This window comes from Trichechus manatus, unplaced genomic scaffold (genome assembly GCF_000243295.1).
Source record: "Trichechus manatus latirostris isolate Lorelei unplaced genomic scaffold, TriManLat1.0 scaffold00079, whole genome shotgun sequence".
Lineage (NCBI taxonomy): Eukaryota > Metazoa > Chordata > Mammalia > Sirenia > Trichechidae > Trichechus > Trichechus manatus.
Genome location: NW_004444015.1, coordinates 12,337,516 through 12,356,660, shown reverse-complemented (window position 1 = coordinate 12,356,660; position 19,145 = coordinate 12,337,516). Strand labels below are relative to the sequence as shown.

At 39.3% G+C, this 19,145-nt stretch overlaps 1 protein-coding gene and 1 non-coding gene across 6 annotated transcripts in view; both read left to right on the top strand.

Moving 5' to 3' along the window:
• Positions 1–19,139, top strand: part of LOC101356395 (integrator complex subunit 6 like) — a 64,301-nt gene extending 45,162 nt beyond the window's left edge. For 2 of the 5 annotated variants that reach the window (XM_023735489.1, XM_023735488.1), the window contains 9 exons: positions 4,422–4,516; positions 5,712–5,822; positions 8,083–8,301; positions 9,336–9,459; positions 10,455–10,597; positions 13,621–13,855; positions 16,296–16,670; positions 17,694–17,787; positions 18,388–19,139. In XM_023735489.1, the coding sequence (XP_023591257.1) occupies positions 4,422–4,516; positions 5,712–5,822; positions 8,083–8,301; positions 9,336–9,459; positions 10,455–10,597; positions 13,621–13,855; positions 16,296–16,670; positions 17,694–17,787; positions 18,388–18,511 (1,520 nt within the window). In that variant the 3' untranslated portion in view covers positions 18,512–19,139. The remainder of the gene's footprint in view (positions 1–4,421; positions 4,517–5,711; positions 5,823–8,082; positions 8,302–9,335; positions 9,460–10,454; positions 10,598–13,620; positions 13,856–16,295; positions 16,671–17,693; positions 17,788–18,387) is intronic. The other 3 variants (XM_023735487.1, XM_004380954.2, XM_023735490.1) reach the window with 3 other exon arrangements.
• Positions 12,983–13,088, top strand: LOC111821363 (U6 spliceosomal RNA). The gene has a single exon (XR_002824793.1). It is a non-coding gene; the product is annotated as a U6 spliceosomal RNA (small nuclear RNA).
• Positions 19,140–19,145: the final 6 nt, after the last annotated feature.

The window sequence follows — 19,145 nt, the reverse complement described above, 5'->3', positions numbered from 1 at the left end:
TGTTTACCTGGAATATCTTTCTCCATCCTTTTACTTTCAACCTGCCTATATGATTATATTTGAAGTGAGTTTCTTGTAAACAGCACATTTTGGGGTGATGTGTTTTATTCTGCTTTGTCAGTCTCTATATTGTAATGGGTGTATGTAGACTATTTACATCTAATGTAATTATTGTTATGTCGGGGTTTAAGTTTTCCATTTTATATTTTTGTTTTATCCATTTTTCATTTTCCTAATTTCTTTTGGGTTACTTGAGCATTAGTCTGCACCACTATATTCCCCAAATGCCATGTTCCCCTTCTGTCTGAAATGTCTGTCTTCTATCACCAGCAAGGCATGTGTGACATCTGTCCCTGGCCCTCCTTAGCCTGCAATCTTGCCTAGAGCATAGTGACCTAAATGATTCTAGCTGTCCAACGGCCTTCTGGATGTTTCCAGGGTAACTTCAAGCCAAGCAGAACTTATCTTACCCATTCCTGCCATGCTCTTCCTCCTCTCTCCACAATCTAGTTAGTGGCATCACCATCCCTGTACAAATATCCCAGCCCTCTACAAATATCCCAAACCAGAAGCCCTGGAGGCATCTTTGACTCCTCCCCCTTCCCTAACCCCACACATCAGTTGAGGGCTCTCGCACTCTTAACTCAGCTCGCATTCTGCCCTTTGGCTTCACTCGTCCCTCTGCGCCTTGCAAGGAGCATAGAGTTTCTCACCCTCTTTGAAGCTATAAGTAGTTCTGCCTCTGAATCCCCAACTTAGGTTTCATGTCGAGGTTCTGAAATACACACAAACTCAACATTTCCACCATTACTTCACTTTTTAGATGGTGTAATATCCATAGTGGTTAAGAGTATGAGCTATGAGACATTTATGCCTGAGTATGAATCCTCGCTCTGCCATTTGCTAGTTTTGTGACATTGGACAAGATACTTAACTTCTCTGTGCCTTAGTTTCCTCATCTATAAGGTGGGAATAAAGATAGTACCTACCTCAGAGGGATGTAGTTGGAATTAAATGAGTTAACACAGGTAAATTGCTTAGAACGATGCCTGGCAAATAGTAAGTGCTCAATAAATGCTATTATTATTATTGTCTTTATTAATGTTGACATTATTTTAGTAGCTCTTGAAGGTTTTGGCATTCCATATCAAGGACATAATGTAAGGATATAGGAGAGTTTTGAAGTTTTAGTGGTCAGGGGCACTTAAGAAAAAGTTAAGACACACTTCATAATGTCTAGAAACATCATTATATTACTGTATGATACAATAATTGTCCGTAGTGGTGACCCCAGTTTCCTCTTCATTAATGCAATATTTCCATCACAGATAGCTAACAAAGATTTAATTATTTAAGCACTAAAGTTTACCTGGAAAACGTGAAATATCGAATTTCCTGGTGATAGATAAATGAAGCTTAATTGGATCAATGAGTTACCAGAACAATCGTATCAGTAGGGTGGTCACCAGATCGTTGCAGTTGGCTAGGGGATTATCTCTCAATTAGGAAATTATTTTTTCAATTGAGGGCCAATAACTGCAGAAACTAGGGCATTTGTAGCAACTTTGCTTTTTTTTCTTTTCTTAAAGAAATACTCCACCTTCAATGAACATTTCTTTTTAAAATCAAGAGCTGGGGACTTGTGCAAAACAAATAAAATTTTGCACCATATTAAGGCCGTTTATGATCAGGAGGAGGAAGGAGAGAAGTGTGGGGATAGAGAACAGGAGGATAATTTGTTGTGTACCAATCACTCTGTATCTAATGCTTTACGGTTTGCCAGTTCTTTTCATTTTATGCAGTGTTTTCACATATGTAATCAAGTTCCTTACAACAATCCTGTGTGGTAAGGCAGTTATCCTTAAACCCATTTTATAGATGAGACTCAAAAAGGGGAAGTGATTTCTTGAAGCTTACTCACCTAAGGATGTGACTGAGCTTAGATTCAAACCCAGGTCTTCCCCCTCTGTGAAGACGGAAATGAGGAGAAAGGAACTGGAAGAGAAAATATCAGTGATTTATGAGGTGTTGGCAGTATCATTTTACTCTGACTCTACACTATCACCTCATCGTCTTTCAAATGTTGGTTAGCTAATTGTTCCTGATATCTTTACTGTACCATGCTAGAGACTCCATCTGAATGGAAATATAAAAACAGGAAAATCATTTTTCTGAGCCACAGAGGTAGTAACTAAAGCAGTGTCACCCTTAATCTAGACTGTGAAAAATAAAAAATCTGGCAAGACATAATTAGACTAAACCGGCTCCTGGATGGAATTGTTGCACCTGGCATTGGTAGAAGTATTAAGAGTATTATTAACTCTGATGACCTAATGTATTTATATCTAAAAGTCTCTCCAGTCGTGTGGTATTTAAATTTGTTAGCTACTTCCCCAAATCTGCCTATTCCCAACAGATTCCACATAAAGACACAATATAACACGATATGTCCAGGATCTCTCATTCCTTTCTGTCAAGATAGGAATGGCCTTTAAAAGCCCTCCTTGCTATAATGAGGCAGAAATCTCAGATCTGTTTTACTTTGCTCTTTCTGTAATAAAAGAACAAAAGATCTAAATTTTATGACTTTGTGAATTCATTTAAATTAGTGTCAGCTAGAGGGAATAATTTATTATGGGAGTGAAAAGAAGAAAATATATAGTTGCTTTTCTTAAATAAAGTAATTCAGAATTTCAAAGAACAGCCCTGTTTGTACGAAAATCATGCATGTGGCAGAGGGATGATTTTGATTTTTTTTTATAAGAACCAGTAAAACCTGAAGAAACAAAATAGAGGATGAATTGAATGTATAATATCTTTGGTATTTAGAGTAAGTGTGGCAGGTTCATGTTGATGTCTGGAGGTACCAATTTCGAATGATTCTATTAGAAAGAAACTTTTTTTTTTTTTTTTTTACCCAGGGAAAGAAATAATGAGATGTTTTGGAAATTTCCATATAGTATGTTTAATATGGAGCCCTGGTGGCACAGTGGTTGAGAGCTATGGCTGCTAACCAAAAGGTTGGCGCTTCGAATCCACCAGCCCGGTCCTTGGAAACCCTATGAGGCAGTTCTACTCTGTCCTATAGGGTCGCTGTGAGTTGGAATTGACTCGATGGCAAAGGGTTTGGTTTATATATATATATATATAAAATATATGTAGATTATTAGAATAATTATAGTTGCATGTGAAAAGATAGGAGATATCTGTTTATTTGAGGTAAATATCTTTAGCTATAATAATGCATATGGTATTCAAGAAACATGTTCAGTCGTATGAAATTTTAAACTTCAACCTAACACCACTATATGCTATTACTAGTACCAGCACCCAATTGTTAACTAATATTCGAAAGACTCAAACTTTGGCTCAAAATGTTTGATTCCAAAAATCAAAGAAATGAAGTGAGGAGGGATGAAATATGACGAAAGAAAGTATGGGCAGATTAAGGAGACTCCAAAAGATAATTTAGTTTGCCTTCATTGCCTAGAAATTAGACGCTTAGCTTTTGTCCTTATACACTTTGTAAAGTCTCTTGCCTTGACCTTTCAACAAAAAGCACAACACTGTCTATGTTTAAATAAAAGAAATGTTATTCCATCAACCAGTGACCGTGGATTTCCCCTCAGGTAAAAATTCTTACAGTAGCGTTACCAGTATGTAACAGGTCAGAAAAGTATTTCAGGTGGATCAGAATCGGTGTTGTTATGTTGTATGTAGCTTCACAGATAGAAGAGTAATGTTTAACTTAATGTCTTAGTTTCCAAGGGCTGCTGTAACTACCACAAAATGGGTAGATTTGAAGAACAGAAATTTAATTTCTCACTGTTCTGGAGGCTAGGAGTCCAAATTTCGGGCGTGGGCAGGCCTGTGCTCTCTTTGTCTGCTCTAGGGGAAGATCCTTTCTTGCTTCTTCCAGTTTCTGGTGGCCCTGGGCGTTTCTTGGCATTCCTTGGCTTTTCAATGCATCTTCACATAGCGTCTCCTCTTGTGTGACTCTGTCTCATGTCTGTTCTCCCCTTTTATAAGACACCACTGAGAAGACATTAGGACCCACCCTACTCCATTATGACCTCATTAACTTTACTGATAACATCTTCAAAGAAAGACCTTATATCCAAAGGAAGTCATATTCACAGGTACAGGGGCTAGAACTTCAACATATCTTTTGGTGGGGGAACACAATTTAATCCATAACACTTAAGAATTTATTTTATTTTCTAGAAAAATACTATATATAATTTTAATAAATATTGCAACCACCAAAAAAGATCATCAAATAAACTCCAATGAAATGTTCATCTAATGTATCTAAAAATTGAGATTTCCAGTAAGTGATATAATAGATGTGGATTGCTTGATTTTGCTTTTGGCATGCAGAACTGGAATAATGTAATGTTTTACTTGGTTTTCTATTACAGATGACTTGTTTAAAGTTCACAAACTTAAGCCCAATCTGAAGTGGCGACAGGCTTTTGACAGCTACTTAAAAACTCTGCCTCCATACTTCTTATTAGTATGTATTTATGTGTATATATGTATTAACTATAGAAATGATGATTCTTGTCTCGAGCTTTACCCCTGAAATAAGATAGTTATCTTTTTATTTCATAAGTATTTGTGTTGTCACGGTCTTCTCAAACCATGTGTAAGAGTTTGGAGATGACAATGGCGGCACAAAAAAAAAAAAAAAGAACTGTATTTTATTTACTTTAACTGTCATGGTTATTTTTATAAAATACCTCTCTGTTTCTCTTATTAAAACTAACCTTAGGAGATTGTAATTTTGGAATTTAAGAATAACTAGGTCTGGATTCATGTATTACATCAGCTTCCCTTTTTAACTCTAGAAATTCTCAATGTGGGGTTTCCTTCTGAAAAAAGAAAATTTTCTGGAGTCATTATATTTACTTATTTCCTGTTAAACGTGTTTTAGAGACTGCAAGAGGTGGGGGTGCTAGCGGGGGATCCAAAAAGAGTAAAAACCTACTTGGCCTCATTTTGGCTTTTACAATTTGACATAAGTATTCATGATAATTTTTGAACTGGTCCCTGGGTGGTGCATATGGTTTGCTCTCAGCTACTAATCGAGAGGTTAGTGGTTCAAATCCACCCAGCCACACTGCGGAAGAAAGGCCTGGCAATCCGCTTCCATGAGATTACAGCCAAGAAAACCCTATGGAGCAATTGTACTTTGAAGCACATGGGGTCACCATGAGTCGAAATCGACTTGACGGCATCAGGTAATATAACCTAAATTAAGATCATCAAATCATTTCAGAGGTTGACTTGGTAAACTTTAAGCCAAGTTTCTAGAGGTGAAAAGGTAGAACCTTAACTGGTACCATTGGTGTCACCGGGAGGAGAAATTGGGGTGTGTTAGGATTGCCATGGCAGGAATGGGGTACACAATAACATGCAGTGTAAAATGGTTTTAGGGCTTGGGACTTAAGACTGAAAGCAATTTACCCATTGTTTGAATTTGTTGTTACTTGCTCTTCTGATCCCACTCTCCTCTGATTTTTTTTTATTTTCTGCTCCTTACTTCTCTGCTATTTTTCATTCCCACTTTTTAATGTTCCATGTTTGGTTTTATGTGCAGCACCTTGACTTCTAAGAAATGAATCATGTCCCTTTGCCCCTTGTAACTGAACTTTGAGTATTTTAAGATTTATTCTATTCTTACTGTTGTGTATTTTGTTTCCTTATAGCCATTAAAGAAAGCACTAAGGATGATGGGAGCTCCAAATCTGATATCAGATAATTTAGATTGTGGACTTAGTTACAGTGTTATCTCTTACCTTAAAAAACTCAGCCAACAGGTAGTATTGGTAAAAACAAACAAACAAAACTCCTTTGCCCTCAGAAGTGCATTTCCTTATTCTTTAGTGTAATTGTAATTTTTCAAATTAAATGTGTATATATTTCTACACTCTATGGATTAGTAACAATGTGATTCTCTATGGCTTCTAGCTTCACCATTAAACTGCAGCTAAGGGTCTGTCAGTATCATTTGATGCTGTGCCATTTCTCCTTTTACTTACCTATTTGCCCTGCCTACAAGCTGGTGGATATTCTGTGGCTTAAGAGGGGCAGAGGCTTAAAAGAATTATCTCTTGGGTCACATTTTTGTCTATCCTCAATCTAGTTTCTCCTCAAATTACTTTGGACCAGTGCCTCTTCTTTTTTGAGGTCAGCACGCTGAGGCATGGTGTGATTACACGACTTGCCTACAAGTAATTTTCAGGCATGTGAAGGACTTACACTCACATGCTAGCCCTTGGATAAATGTCCCTATGCTTTTCTTGGGGAGGAGGAGGGGGGAGACGAGACCAATGTTCTTCAAACCGGAGGGTGGTAGGCCCCAAGGGGACCTGAAGAGAGAAATTCCTTTTTACCCCCACCTCATTTACCATTGTTCACCTTGTCCCTTGCCTGCCCCTCTCTATTAGTACCTCATTCTCCACTCACCCCTCCTTACCATACTTCTCACCTCTCCGTAGCCCATTCTTGCGGGATGGAAATGTTTGCGAACTACCGAGTTAGAGCCTTACTGCCATACCATATGTATTATGTTATATGAAAAATCAATGCTGCAGTTTTACTTTCTTCTTATGTACCAATGTATTCCCAGGTAGGAAACAGTAGTAGCACTTGCAGTGACTATAAGCCTTCAAGCTGGAGCTGTTTGGAAGTTGATCCTTTAGAAAACAAGAGAGTAGTAAGCAAAGTGACAGATTTCACTATAAAACCAAAATGACTCCACGATTGGGATGCTGACGCACCTTGCTAGGAACTGGCACAAACTTGAGTACCCTCTGCAGTTTACCAGCTCCTACCAGTCCAGTGTGCTCATAAGTGAAACAGAAAATAAAGGCAAACCCAAATTTCTGATCTACCAAGTATCCCCTTAACCCCTTTTCTTTTCTGCTAATAGATTTTTATTTTTGTTGTTGTTGATGATGTTTTGTTTTGGTTATTAATTTGTTTATATATTGGTTTATTTCTTTATTTGATGCTTACCTTGGGCCTTTAAGGCTGTTTCAGCAGGGTATGGCCAGAAGGAAGAATGCTAAACAGAGTTGAAACTAATATAAGTTCTGGGACCTTCTAGGACACATTACTTGTGTATTTTTGTAAATGAACTTCTAAGACCATTTAAGGAAACAGAGCCTTCATTTGCTCTTATCCTGTATTTCATGACTTAAGAATTTTTTAAAGAGATAAACATACTTAATTCCAATAATTGGAGCAAATTGATAAATATCTCTGACCAAACCCCAAGAACCCCGTAATTATTTTGGACTTACCGAACATTGGTAGAGTTCCATCTTTAGAGAAAAACAAAAGATCATTACTAACTTATGATTATGTAGGTATAAAAGCTCTATGTCATCAGTGTTCCTTGAACTGTCTCTGATGTACATAAAACATAAAATATGCTCAATATGCAATATTGCAACAATTCACTCTTAAGCAATATTTGTCAATATGAGATAATAGTGTCTATTGAGGGGATTTTTTTCATTATAAGTTAGTAGGAAACTTATTGAGTATACATTAAAAATTATTTACTTGGCCATATCTGTTAAATTAAGCATTATCTTCTCAGATGTTTTTTGGATGGTCTGATATTAAGAATATATAGTTTAATTTTTTCAGATATAATGCTGACCTATGTAACCTGAATTTCAGTACTAGTTTGCATTTATAAATACAGAGTCTTAAAACTTTTTGTCTGGGTCTGAGATATTGTCTTAGACTAGTTTTTACAGTAACAAGATGTGCTTCTAAATGTCTATGAAAGAAATTCTTATCCCTGGTGTCCGTTTTTTCCATGACTCAATCATAATTTGACACTCGACAAGAGAAAAAAGTATTCAAGTTAATTGCCTATCTATTCTCCCCTCTCCGTGTGCTGTGGTAGTACAGAGAAGCATAGGGAAATTATAATTATCCATTTTTCTGTGATTTGCAATGGAAAAGTTCTGTTGGGTTCTTAAAGTATTTATCTTTCTTAAATAGTAAGGAGACAGTGATATTATAGGTCTTTTCATAACATGCTATGTACTTTCATTTTAGACCAAACTAGAGTCAGAACGAATACTAGCATCAGTAGGGAAGAAACCTCCACAGGAAATCGGAATCAAAGTGAAAAATCATTCTGGAGGTGGAATGTCTTTGACTCACAGTCAAAATTTTAGAAAGCTGTTGAATGAAATCACAGGGGAAGCTGCACTAAGACTGGCAGAATTGAGTACCAAAGAATTTGCTGGTTTCCAAATAGGGCTCTTAAACAAGGTAAATTGTGACATGAATAGTTTGCATTTGTTTGAGTTTATCTGATACATTTATGTCTTTCATATTACTTTTGTTTTGAAATAATGATGATTCAATTTGAGGCTTAGTAATTACTAATTGACCAGTTTAAGAATTGGGTAGGTTGGATCCTCCTGCCAGCAGACGTCAATACAGAATTAAGTGGGGATTGTAACTAATGTCACAAAACAGTATGTGTGTAAATTTTTGAATGAGAAATTAACTTAAGCTGTAAACTTTCACCTAAAGCACAATAAAAAATAAAAAAAAATTATTCACCCCCCAAAAAAAAATTAAAAGTACAATATATTTTGGGGAAGTAATACCCATGAAAAATAAAAGGGAGAGGAAGCAGGAGTAAGCAGGGAGAGTCTTCAGACCACAGTGCTGATTTTGCACCTGTGAGGGGAGAAGGGGAAGTAAGGAGGATTGGGTATAAAGAGTGGTACAGCTTGTAGAAAGTCTTGGAGACCTCTAGCACCAAGATTTCCCATAGAGGAGGTCCCCACTGGACAAAACTGGGCAGTCACTAACACCCCGCCGTTCTCAGTCATTGTCTGGGGCAGTCTGGGAAAAGCATGGCCTCAGCTCACTGCTGTGGCAGATCCCAAAGGTACTGCAAGCTGATGGCTTTCAACTAACTGCACTGCTCGCAGTGGATCAGCCATTGTTTCCTGAAGGCAGGTCCTAGTGGCTCACTCACCTCCATGGCTGTCAGAGATGAAATCTAGATGACAAGCCACGGTCCTGCAAGGCTGCTGCAAGCATAAATCTCAGGATTTCGTGTTTCAGATAACATACTTGATCAAGGATATTCCTAGTGGCTTTAATGCTTTGTAGGTATATTAGAATGAGGAACAAGGCCAACAAGTGGAAATTTTCCACTGGGAAAATTCTATTGTAGTTTGTTTTGTTGATTGTAGAGTCTTTCCCTAAGATTTTAGGAGGGTTAAGTATTACATGTCTGTATTAAATGCCTCAGGAGTAACTGAAATGATTTGTTTCATCTCAAACAGGATTTGAAACCTCAGACATACAGAAATGCTTATGATATTCCACGTAGTGGTCTTTTAGACCAATTAACCAGAATGAGATCTAATCTGTTGAAAACACGCAAGTTTATTGTTGGCCAAGATGAAGGTAAAGGAACAGGGAGGCACATTTCCTTGATTATGAAAATGTCAAGTCTGACTTACATGAAGGTGCTTCTTGCACAATGAGTAGGTTATTTTGTAACATTTTAATGTTTAGAATGCCTGTTTTCACTGAATCCCAGCGTTTACCCAGACACAAGTATTTCTCAGATACAAGAAGTGTGAGTTAATCAGTGCTTACGCTACACTCTCCATGCTTTATCTCTCATAATCCTCAAAACAACCCCGTGAGGTAGATACTGTTTTTATGTCCATTTTATGGACATAGAAACTGAGCATGAGTATTTAAGGAGTCTGCTCAGCTTTAGCCAGTTGGAAAGTGGCAGAAGCTAGGTCTGTCGGTGTTTGGAGACTGCACATCCAAACACTATACCACACCACCTGCCATGATGAGTTCAGTAGAGAATTCCTCATCTACGTGAGAGTAATGAACTTGATAGGATCCAGGATAATTGGTGACTATTTAAAATTCCCCTTTACTCCATTTTGTTAATTTTAAGTGGGATCATCTGTCCACTAGATTGAGCAATTCTTATCCTGGACAACTCTTTCAAATTATACACCAAGTTTTGTGTGAAAGCAGACTTTTCTGGGAAGAAAGTCTGTAGATTAAATCAAATTCTCAAAGAGGTTAAAACCCACTACCCAAGGTTCTCTGGATGATAAGAGACTACCATGGAGCTTAGATTCTTCTTAATGGGGAACAAATATGGTTTTCTGAGTTGAGATGGTGGTATAAGGGAGGTCAGCCTGGTTTGAAGGGTAAGGGAATTGTTCTGGGCCTAGTTATTTGAGAAGTAATGGTGGATTGATTAATGACTTGAGATGCAGGGAGAATATTCTAGATCCTAGGATAGGATGATGCTATTTGAGATTTTAGACTCTATTTGGTGCTGAGACAGCAGTCTATGATCATGACCTCCCAAAAGGTCATACACTTCAGATGTATAAGCATCCGTTTCTTTTCCGGCGATTTTGCAGATTCACTTCATAGTGTTCCAGTTGCACAAATGGGAAACTATCAGGAATATCTGAAGACGTTGCCTTCTCCACTTCGAGAGATTGATCCAGACCAACCAAAAAGACTTCATACTTTTGGCAATCCATTTAAACAAGATAAGAAGGTAAGATACCTATTTCTATGTCTGTGTAAATTGTGACTTACGATGTATTCGAGTTATAACAAACTACACTTAGACGACTGTCTTTTTTTGTAATACATCTTATTGTTAGTAATATGTACTACATAAAATGTTAAAATATATCTGTAAGTTTATATGTAATGTTTCCAACCCCCAAAGACAAATAAAGATCAGATTTATAAAGATACTGATAATAAAAGGCAATAGTAATGAAAACTAAAAAGAAAATGAGGTATTCGGCTTACGTCAGAACTGACTTACTATGATACAGAGTTGTCAGAGTGGAACTCTGTCGTAAGTCGGGGATTACCTGTACTTGCAATAATTCTTTTCTTCTGGCAAGATGAATGCATTCAGATGTTCTCTGTTTGTTTAAAAGATAAAATATGACACTGGGGCTGTTACGTGAATGGAAATTGGGAGTCTCCTGATACAAGAGTTTGTTGATTGAACAGAAATAATACCTGCCATTTATATTGGGTACCTACTAAAGGGTGGTGTTTTGAATTATTGCATTTAATGTTTGCAGTTGTTCTGCAGGTAGGTATTACTATCTGCCCCTTGGTAAGAAGAAATCAAGGCTGACAGTGGTCAAATGCCTTGCCCCAAGTGACAAAGCTGCTAAGAGGTAGAGGCAGGATTTGGACCCACATCATTCCAGCCCCAGAGTTTGTACTCTTTCCCACCACTCCACACTAACTTCTTTTGAAATATATATATATATATATATATTTTACCAGGAGATATCTCGTGGTAAAATATATATAACAAAAAGTGCCATTTTAACCATTTTAAGTATGCAATTTAGTGACATAAATTACATTCACCATGTTGTGCTTTCATCACCGCTATCCATTTCCAAAATTTTTCAGCACCCCAAACAGAAACTCAGTGCCGCTTTAGCTGTAACTCCCATTCCCTCCTCCCCCCAGCCCCTGGTAACCACTGATAAACTTTTCTCTCTGTCCATTTGCCTATTCTAGAGAGTTCATATAAGTGGGATTACACAATATTTGCCCACACTAACTTCTTTAATATCAAGATCACCATCTACTCCCTCTATTTCCATTATGGCGATCACTAGTGCTCCATCTAGACAATAACTAAGTGTTCCTCTTGAAATATGAGGTTCCAGGGGATGATGCCTCATTTGGATTGTCCTACTGGAGATCTTAGGAGCCCTGGTGGTGCAGTGGTTAAGCACTCAGCTACTAACCGAAAGGTCGGCAATTCAAACCCACTAGCTGCTCCGCTGGAAAAAGATATGGCGGTCTGCTTCCATAAGTAAAGATTACAGCCTCGGAAGCTCTGTAGGGCAGTTCTACTCTGTCCTATAGGGTAGCTATGAGTCAGAATCGACTCAATGGCAGTGGGCTTGGTTTTGGTTTCACTGGAAATCTTAACGTAGGATGTATGTGTGTGTGTGAGAGAGAGAGAAAGAGAGAGACCTACTGACTTGACCATCAAAGCCATAAGACAAATGGAATTGTGTTTGTACTCATAGAGGTTATTGGTATTAAGGCCCAGAACATGCAAGAATCTCTTCTGTAACAAAAGTAGACTTCAAGGTATTCCACCTTACCCTAATCTTCAATTAATTGGTGTTTTTCTTAATCGTTCTATGCCTTAATTTCCTTGTTCATAACATTGGGGGTAATAATTGCACCTGATTCATAACATTTTGCAAAGGATAAAGCGAGTTAATACATGTAGAGCGTTTAGAACAGTATGTGGCAGGTAGGAAATGCTCAGTGAAAATGTTTTCCCCTTTTCTGCACTTTTCTTTTATGGGAAATGCAAATGGTACAAATAATTTCTTTATCATGATTTTATTCAAATAACAAAAGGTATATTCTTGTGTTATCCTTGGATGAGAACAGTTTTAAGCTAACCTTCTATACCACTGGCTCTCATCTTTTGCCTATCCCCAGCAGTGAAAAGCACCTCCCACTCAGCTTGGCACCAAGGTGCACGTATTTGAATATCTGTGGGGTTGGGGGCTGGGCAAATTACGTTTTCCTTCTACCTGCCTTTCACTGTCTACATCAAGCATTGTGTACAGTGATAATCAACATTTGCTAATGACAAGTTTAAAGCACAAAAAAGGGAATTATTTCCCCTAACAAGGATTTGTATTTCTTCAATGAAGTAAAGGTGGGTTTATCCCATTTTGGTTGACGATATCTGCTCATTCCCCCAGCTTTCTTATTAACCATGGTTGTACCATATTTGGCTTTGGACAACACCTTGTATTTTACCTTTCTTCAGACTGGATTAAAATTGAGTTACATTTCTTGAGAACAGAGCAGGTTTTGGGGATGATAAATCTTTGGCCCGTGATTAAAACTTATACTAATTATATAATGCATGCTCGCTTCGGCAGCACAAATACTAAAATTGGAATGATACAGAGAAGATTAGCATGGCCCCGTGCAAGGATGACATGCTAATTTGTGAAGTGTTCCATATTTTTATAATACATGTGAGGAATGTGCTTCTTAGCTCAGTCAGATATAAGAGACCAAGTGGGCAGCTCCTGTCCAAAAGAAGGATGAGAAAGCAGGAAGGGACAGGAACTGTTCAAATGAGGGGGAGAAAGAAAAACAACAGAAGTACTCAGTTTCAAATTTTAGCTCCAACACTTGTTAATCATATGCTTTTAAGAAGATCTCTTAAACTTCCTGAGATGTATCTCTATCTAAAAACATGCATTTAAATACTGTATAAGGTTGCTGTGAGGAATAAATGTGATAACTACCTGAAGTACCTAGTATAGTCCTTGGGCATATTTGATGTTCATTGAATGGTAGCAAAACTGTTTTCATTAGTGAGTCTAAATATAGAATGTAGTAATCCCTCTTGACAGCAAATTTCCTTTAATAAAAGTCAAATATGTGAATTTAAAAGAATGATGTAATACATGGTCGTATATACCTCTGAAGACTGCAATTTTGAGAGATTTGGATATTCATCATTAATGGAATATGTTCCTTGATGTTTTGTAGGGAATGATGATTGATGAAGCAGATGAATTTGTAGCAGGGCCTCAAAACAAAGTGAAACGTCCTGGAGAACCCAACAGTCCTCTGTCATCTAAGAGAAGGCGGAGTATGTCCCTGCTGTTGAGGAAACCACAAACACCACCTACTGTAACTAACCATGTGGGCAGAAAGGGATCACTCTCAGCCTCGTGGTTCCCATCTTATCCAAACCTCATAAAACCCACACTAGTACACACAGGTATAGAGTAGTGGTGTGAGTTCCTTATGGCCCCTAGAGGACTAAGACCCTAAACAATTCTATTTTCCTTTGTATTAATTTCTTCTGTGTTCTGATTTTGTTCATCAAGTGAACCATTATTAAATCATCCGCGTGGTAGGTAAAATAGGCCCAACAGAAAGCAGAGACCGTGTCTCAAGGGGCTCCATCTATATGAGGGGAAATAAGATCCATACTAAAATAGTAATTAACTCAGAATGGAGAAATGGACAGATATGAGTCAGTTGGCTTTGCTAGGGCAAGGCAAATGAGGGGCAACCATTTGGGGTTGCTGCAAGAGTTACAAGGACAAAACAGGTTCCTGAGGCAGTAGGAGGGTGGGCTCAGCCAGAGGATGGGTCTGCCCGCGCTCTCTGCCTGGCCTCACCACCTGTCCATGCTCTAACCCAGTGCAGTCTGGCATCTGCATCCTCAACTCTGCTGAAACTGTCCTTGTCAAGGCCACCAGTGTCTGCTGACATTGCCATGAATTGCCGAGCAGCACTTGCCATGGTTGTTCATATCCTCCTCATGCAAGCCTTCTTGAATTCCCATACACCAAACTCTCCTAGATTTCTTTCCTCTTAATGATGACTCCCTTTCATTTTCTTGCCTGGGTTTTCCTTTTCTTTCCCACCTCTGCGTATTGCAGGGCGCCAAAGCTCAATCATTGGCCCTCTCCACTTCAATACACCCTTTCTCTAAGTGATTCCATGCAATCTTTGGGCCTTAAATAAGATTTACATTTCAACACCCCCCAGCCATGGTCCTGAACTCCAGAGTCAAATACAAATCCATACATGCAATCTTCACTAAGGTGTGTAATCGATATCTTAATGCTCACCTGGCTCCATGTGTTCAAGCTGAACTCCCAAACTAGCCTCTCCAAACCAGCACTACTTACCAACTTTGCCAACTCGGTTAAATGACACCACCCATCAGTGTGTTGGTAAAACTGTAACAACTGACTGTTCACCATTTTGGGGGTGGAAAGGCAAAGAAGCCCTGGTTTGTAGTGTTTGAAGATACCTATAGTGTAAAAACTCCCAAAATGATCAATATCAAGTACCAATGTGAGGGCACTGAATGCAGAGTCAGGAAGAGTTGCTCACAATTTGCTCTCACAAGTAGTTGCCCGCCGCCTGCCGCACTATATAGCCACTACCATTTACCCAGTGGTTCAGGCCAAACCCTGAGAGTCAACTGTGATTTTTCTTTTATTCTTCTCTCCCTTCCTATCCGTTAGCAAGTCCAGGCCACTTGAGGTTCCGTATAAACCCTGCACCACACCATTTCTCTCTATCCCTCTATTTCATCTTACATTGATCTCTCACCAAGTTGCCACAAGAGCACCTTAGTTGATCTGCCTGTTTCCCGTGCTTGATCCTGGCTAACTCGTTTTCTGCCCCACGGTCAGGCTGATTCTGTCTGACATGTGATGCTCTCCTACCGGTCTCCTCCTCACTCTGTCTGCTGTCTGTCCTTTCTTCACTTGTACCAGGCTGGCTCCCTCCTCACGGCCTCTGCATGTGCCCTTCCCACAGCCTGGAGTACTTACCCTGGGTCTGCACATGGCCAGCTCTCTCTCCTCCTCCAGGGCTCTGCTCAAAGGACGCCTCCTCAGAAAGGCCCTGCCTATCCACCCTGTCCACTGAGGCCCCTCCCCTACACTCCATCACGTCCATGCTCACCGCTCTCCTGACACAAATTCACGCTGTCATCTTTCTGTTTGCTCGTGCACCTTACTGTCTGATTCCCCACAGGAATGTCAGAGCCATGAGGATGGGCATTGTTTCTGTCTGTCTCTCTTGTTCACTGCTGATCTCTGGCACGGTGCCTGGCACAGAGGAGGTTGAATAAATGAGGTAGAAGTGTCAGACATTGACTAAATAGAAACCCACTTCTTTGAGACAGAAGTGAAGGATGAGGAGCATGATGTATAGACAGGGCTGTTTGGTGATGGAGGAGAGACAGAGCATTTGAACCTAATGGCCACTTCTGTTTTCTCAGAAAGTGTGAGGTAGAGGTGAGGGCTTGTGGGGACCCACGTTGTCTGGCTTTCAGCTCAGTAAAACATGGCAGTTTATATGCAAATTTCAGAAGTCATGGCATCACGTGAGACTTGTCAAGGGCTACAACATGGTGCTCAATTGTGAGTACCAGGGATCTGTGAATGTTTGCATATTAGTCGTACCGTCTTACTTGATTTTCGTATGTATTCATAGTGTCAAGAAAGGAAGAAGGTGGTTTTCTTGTATTATTTTTTCCTGAGCTCAATTTGAAGGGTCTGAGATTTCCATCTGTCACATCCTCTCGCTTCTTGAAATAAATAATTTTCTCAAAACTGAGGAGCACAGAGATGTACCTATGGGGTGATGAAATGCACCTCCCTCGCAGCTCAACCTCTTAATTTGGCTTCCAGATGCTACTGTCATTCATGATTGCCATGAGGAGGGGATGGAAAATGGTCAAACAGCACCTGATGGCTTCTTGTCAAAATCTGTCCCTCCAAAGCTCGTGAATATGGCAGGAGATGATATTCCAGCCAACAGATTGGATTCTCCGTCTGATGACTTCGCTTGTTTCAGGAAAGATGGACTGATTCACAAACCTGGTAGTAATGCACTTGGAGGAGGAACTGTAAACTGCAGTCTCTCAATAGACGGCCCCAAAGTCACAACAATGTCTACTTTGGGAACTGTGGCAAATACATTGCAAATAACTCCTGCTATGGCACAGGGAATCAATGCCGATATAAAACATCAATTAATGAAGGAAGTTCGAAAGTTTGGACGAAGTAAGTAGTGAAAGAATGTCTATTAATAAAAACAATGTTTACGACTTAGGCTAGGTTCAAGCTACCTCTTAAGATAAATTTTTGGGCAGAATTCAATTTACATATAAATTAAAGTGGTTCCTCTTAAATTTAACAAAAGAACACAATGCACCCTTTTCTTTTTTTCCTACTTGATGTATTAGTTTATATTGCTGCTCTAACAAATTTACCACAAGCTTCGTGTCTTTAAAACAACACAAATGTATTATCTTACAGTTCTGGAAGTCAGGATTCTGAGTTCATTGTCACTGGACTGGTGGTGCAATGGTTAAGAGCTCGGTTGTAACCGAAAGGTCAGCGGTTCGAATCCACCAGCCGCTCCTTGGAAACCCTTAGGGGGAAGTTCTACTCTGTTTTATAGGGTCGCTTGAGTCGGAATCTACTCAACAGCAACGAGTTCGGTTTGGTTTGGGACTAAAATCAAAGTTTTGACAGACCAGTGTTCCTTCTGAAAGCTCTATGAGAGAATCCATTTCCTTGCCTTTTCAGCTTCTAGAGACTCCTTGGGCCATGGCACCTTCCTCCATCTTCAAGCCAGCAATGTAGCACCTTCTCTCCTCGCTGACTTCTGCTGCCATCCCTACATCTTCTCTCTCTGACCCTAACTTTACTGTCTCCCTCTTATAAGGATGCTTGTGATTACAGTGGGCCCACATGGATAATTCTGGATAATCTCCCCATCTCAAAATCCTGAACTTAATTACATCTACCAAGTCCCTTTTGCTCTATAAGGTAACATACTCGTATGTTTCAGGGATTATGGACAGCGTTGGAGAGCCCTTATTCAGCCTAATACACTTGGTTAGTGTTCACAAGCGTTTCCTTAGTAGATATGTGATGATATTTTGATTTAAGTGTTTAAACTTCAAACTTTTGTGTAGCTTCCACTCATGAAGAATGAGTACTGAGGATTCCCAAAGACTGAGTTCTGTTTACTCTTCATATTTTTAGAAATAATGAAGGTTTTCTTTTTAATATCTTCAGAGTATGAGAGAATTTTCATTTTGCTTGAAGAAGTGCAAGGACCTCTGGAAGTCAAGAAACAATTTGTTGAATTTACCATCAAGGAAGCAGCAAGGTGGGTGTCAACAGGAACTCTCTCTTTCTTTTTAAGCAGCAGAACATTTTACAGGATGTGGGGAGAAACAGGTTCTGCCTTGCGTTTTCAAACCCTAGCCCTCATTCATATTTCATGCTGTCTCCACTGGCATTTTGATTGACTTGATCTGAATCTAACTCATTCCTCCAAGCCCATAGTTCCTTCTAGGTTCACCATAGTCTGGGGGGCTTGGGCCCTTAATTAACACTCTTCGTATTTGCTAAACCATATCTTTCCACGGGACTCCCTGGGTGGTGCAAACAATTTACGTGATCAGCTGCTAACCAAAAGGTTGGAGGTTTGAGTCCACCCAGAGATGCCTCAGAAGGCCTGGCAATCTAGTTCTAAACAATCAGCCATTGAAAACCCTATGGAACACAGTTCTACTCTGACACACATGGGGTTGCCATGAGTTGCAATCAGCTCTGTGGCAACGGGTTTATCTTTGTGTGAAGATGTGTCTTATATTCCCACGTAGATTGTGCCCCTCACAGTACCTTTCTGTGTCCCCCTCAGTGCCTTGTACATCATGGGTGCTTTAAGTATCTATCTGTTAATGACATGTCTCTTAATTTTCAGGTTTAAAAGACGAGTCTTAATTCAGTACCTTGAAAATGTACTAGAAAAAATAAATTCCCACCACCTTCTCAACAAAGTTAATCACATCAACCACAGATCCTCATGTTATCGCAAAGATCAGTGAGAAACAAGGACGAGTCTTCCGTGCTCTAGAATGGAACCAGATATTGCTGAAACTTCCTAGAGTGTGGCAGTCAAGGGAATTGTCTTCCAGAGGCCAAAAAAAAGCAGTGGAGCTTTTCAATGTTATGATCCTCTGTCAGTAAAAGCTGAGATTTTGCCCTAAGAATTTTCTTTGAAAGTATAATTTGTTGGTTTTTTGTTTGTTTTCCATTTGAGGAGGGTGATGTTGTTAATTCAGTAAACATTGCTGCCCCTACCAAAGTGATAAGGGTTCCTTCATTTGAACTGTGCCCTTCTGGGCATTTTCAGAGTGACTAGGGGCCACTTGTAAGTGGAACACTCCTTGGTGCTCTTACAATGTCCTTTAGAAGGAATAGGTTCACAGAATCCATCTGGTAATCTTGTGTATGCCAAACAAAGTTTTCAGCAATTCCTCGTTGTGCCTTTTAAACCATGAAAGATTCAGGATGGTTTGAATCAAAGTGTAAAGAAGCTGCTATTTTGGATTTTATTGAACAGTAAAGGCATCCCTATAACTTATTTCTCTGTGGGAGGGGCAGGAGGGAGTCACAAAGCAATCTACCTCCAACTCCTTTCTATTTTGATGAGAGACATTATAAAGTGCACCTGAGGCT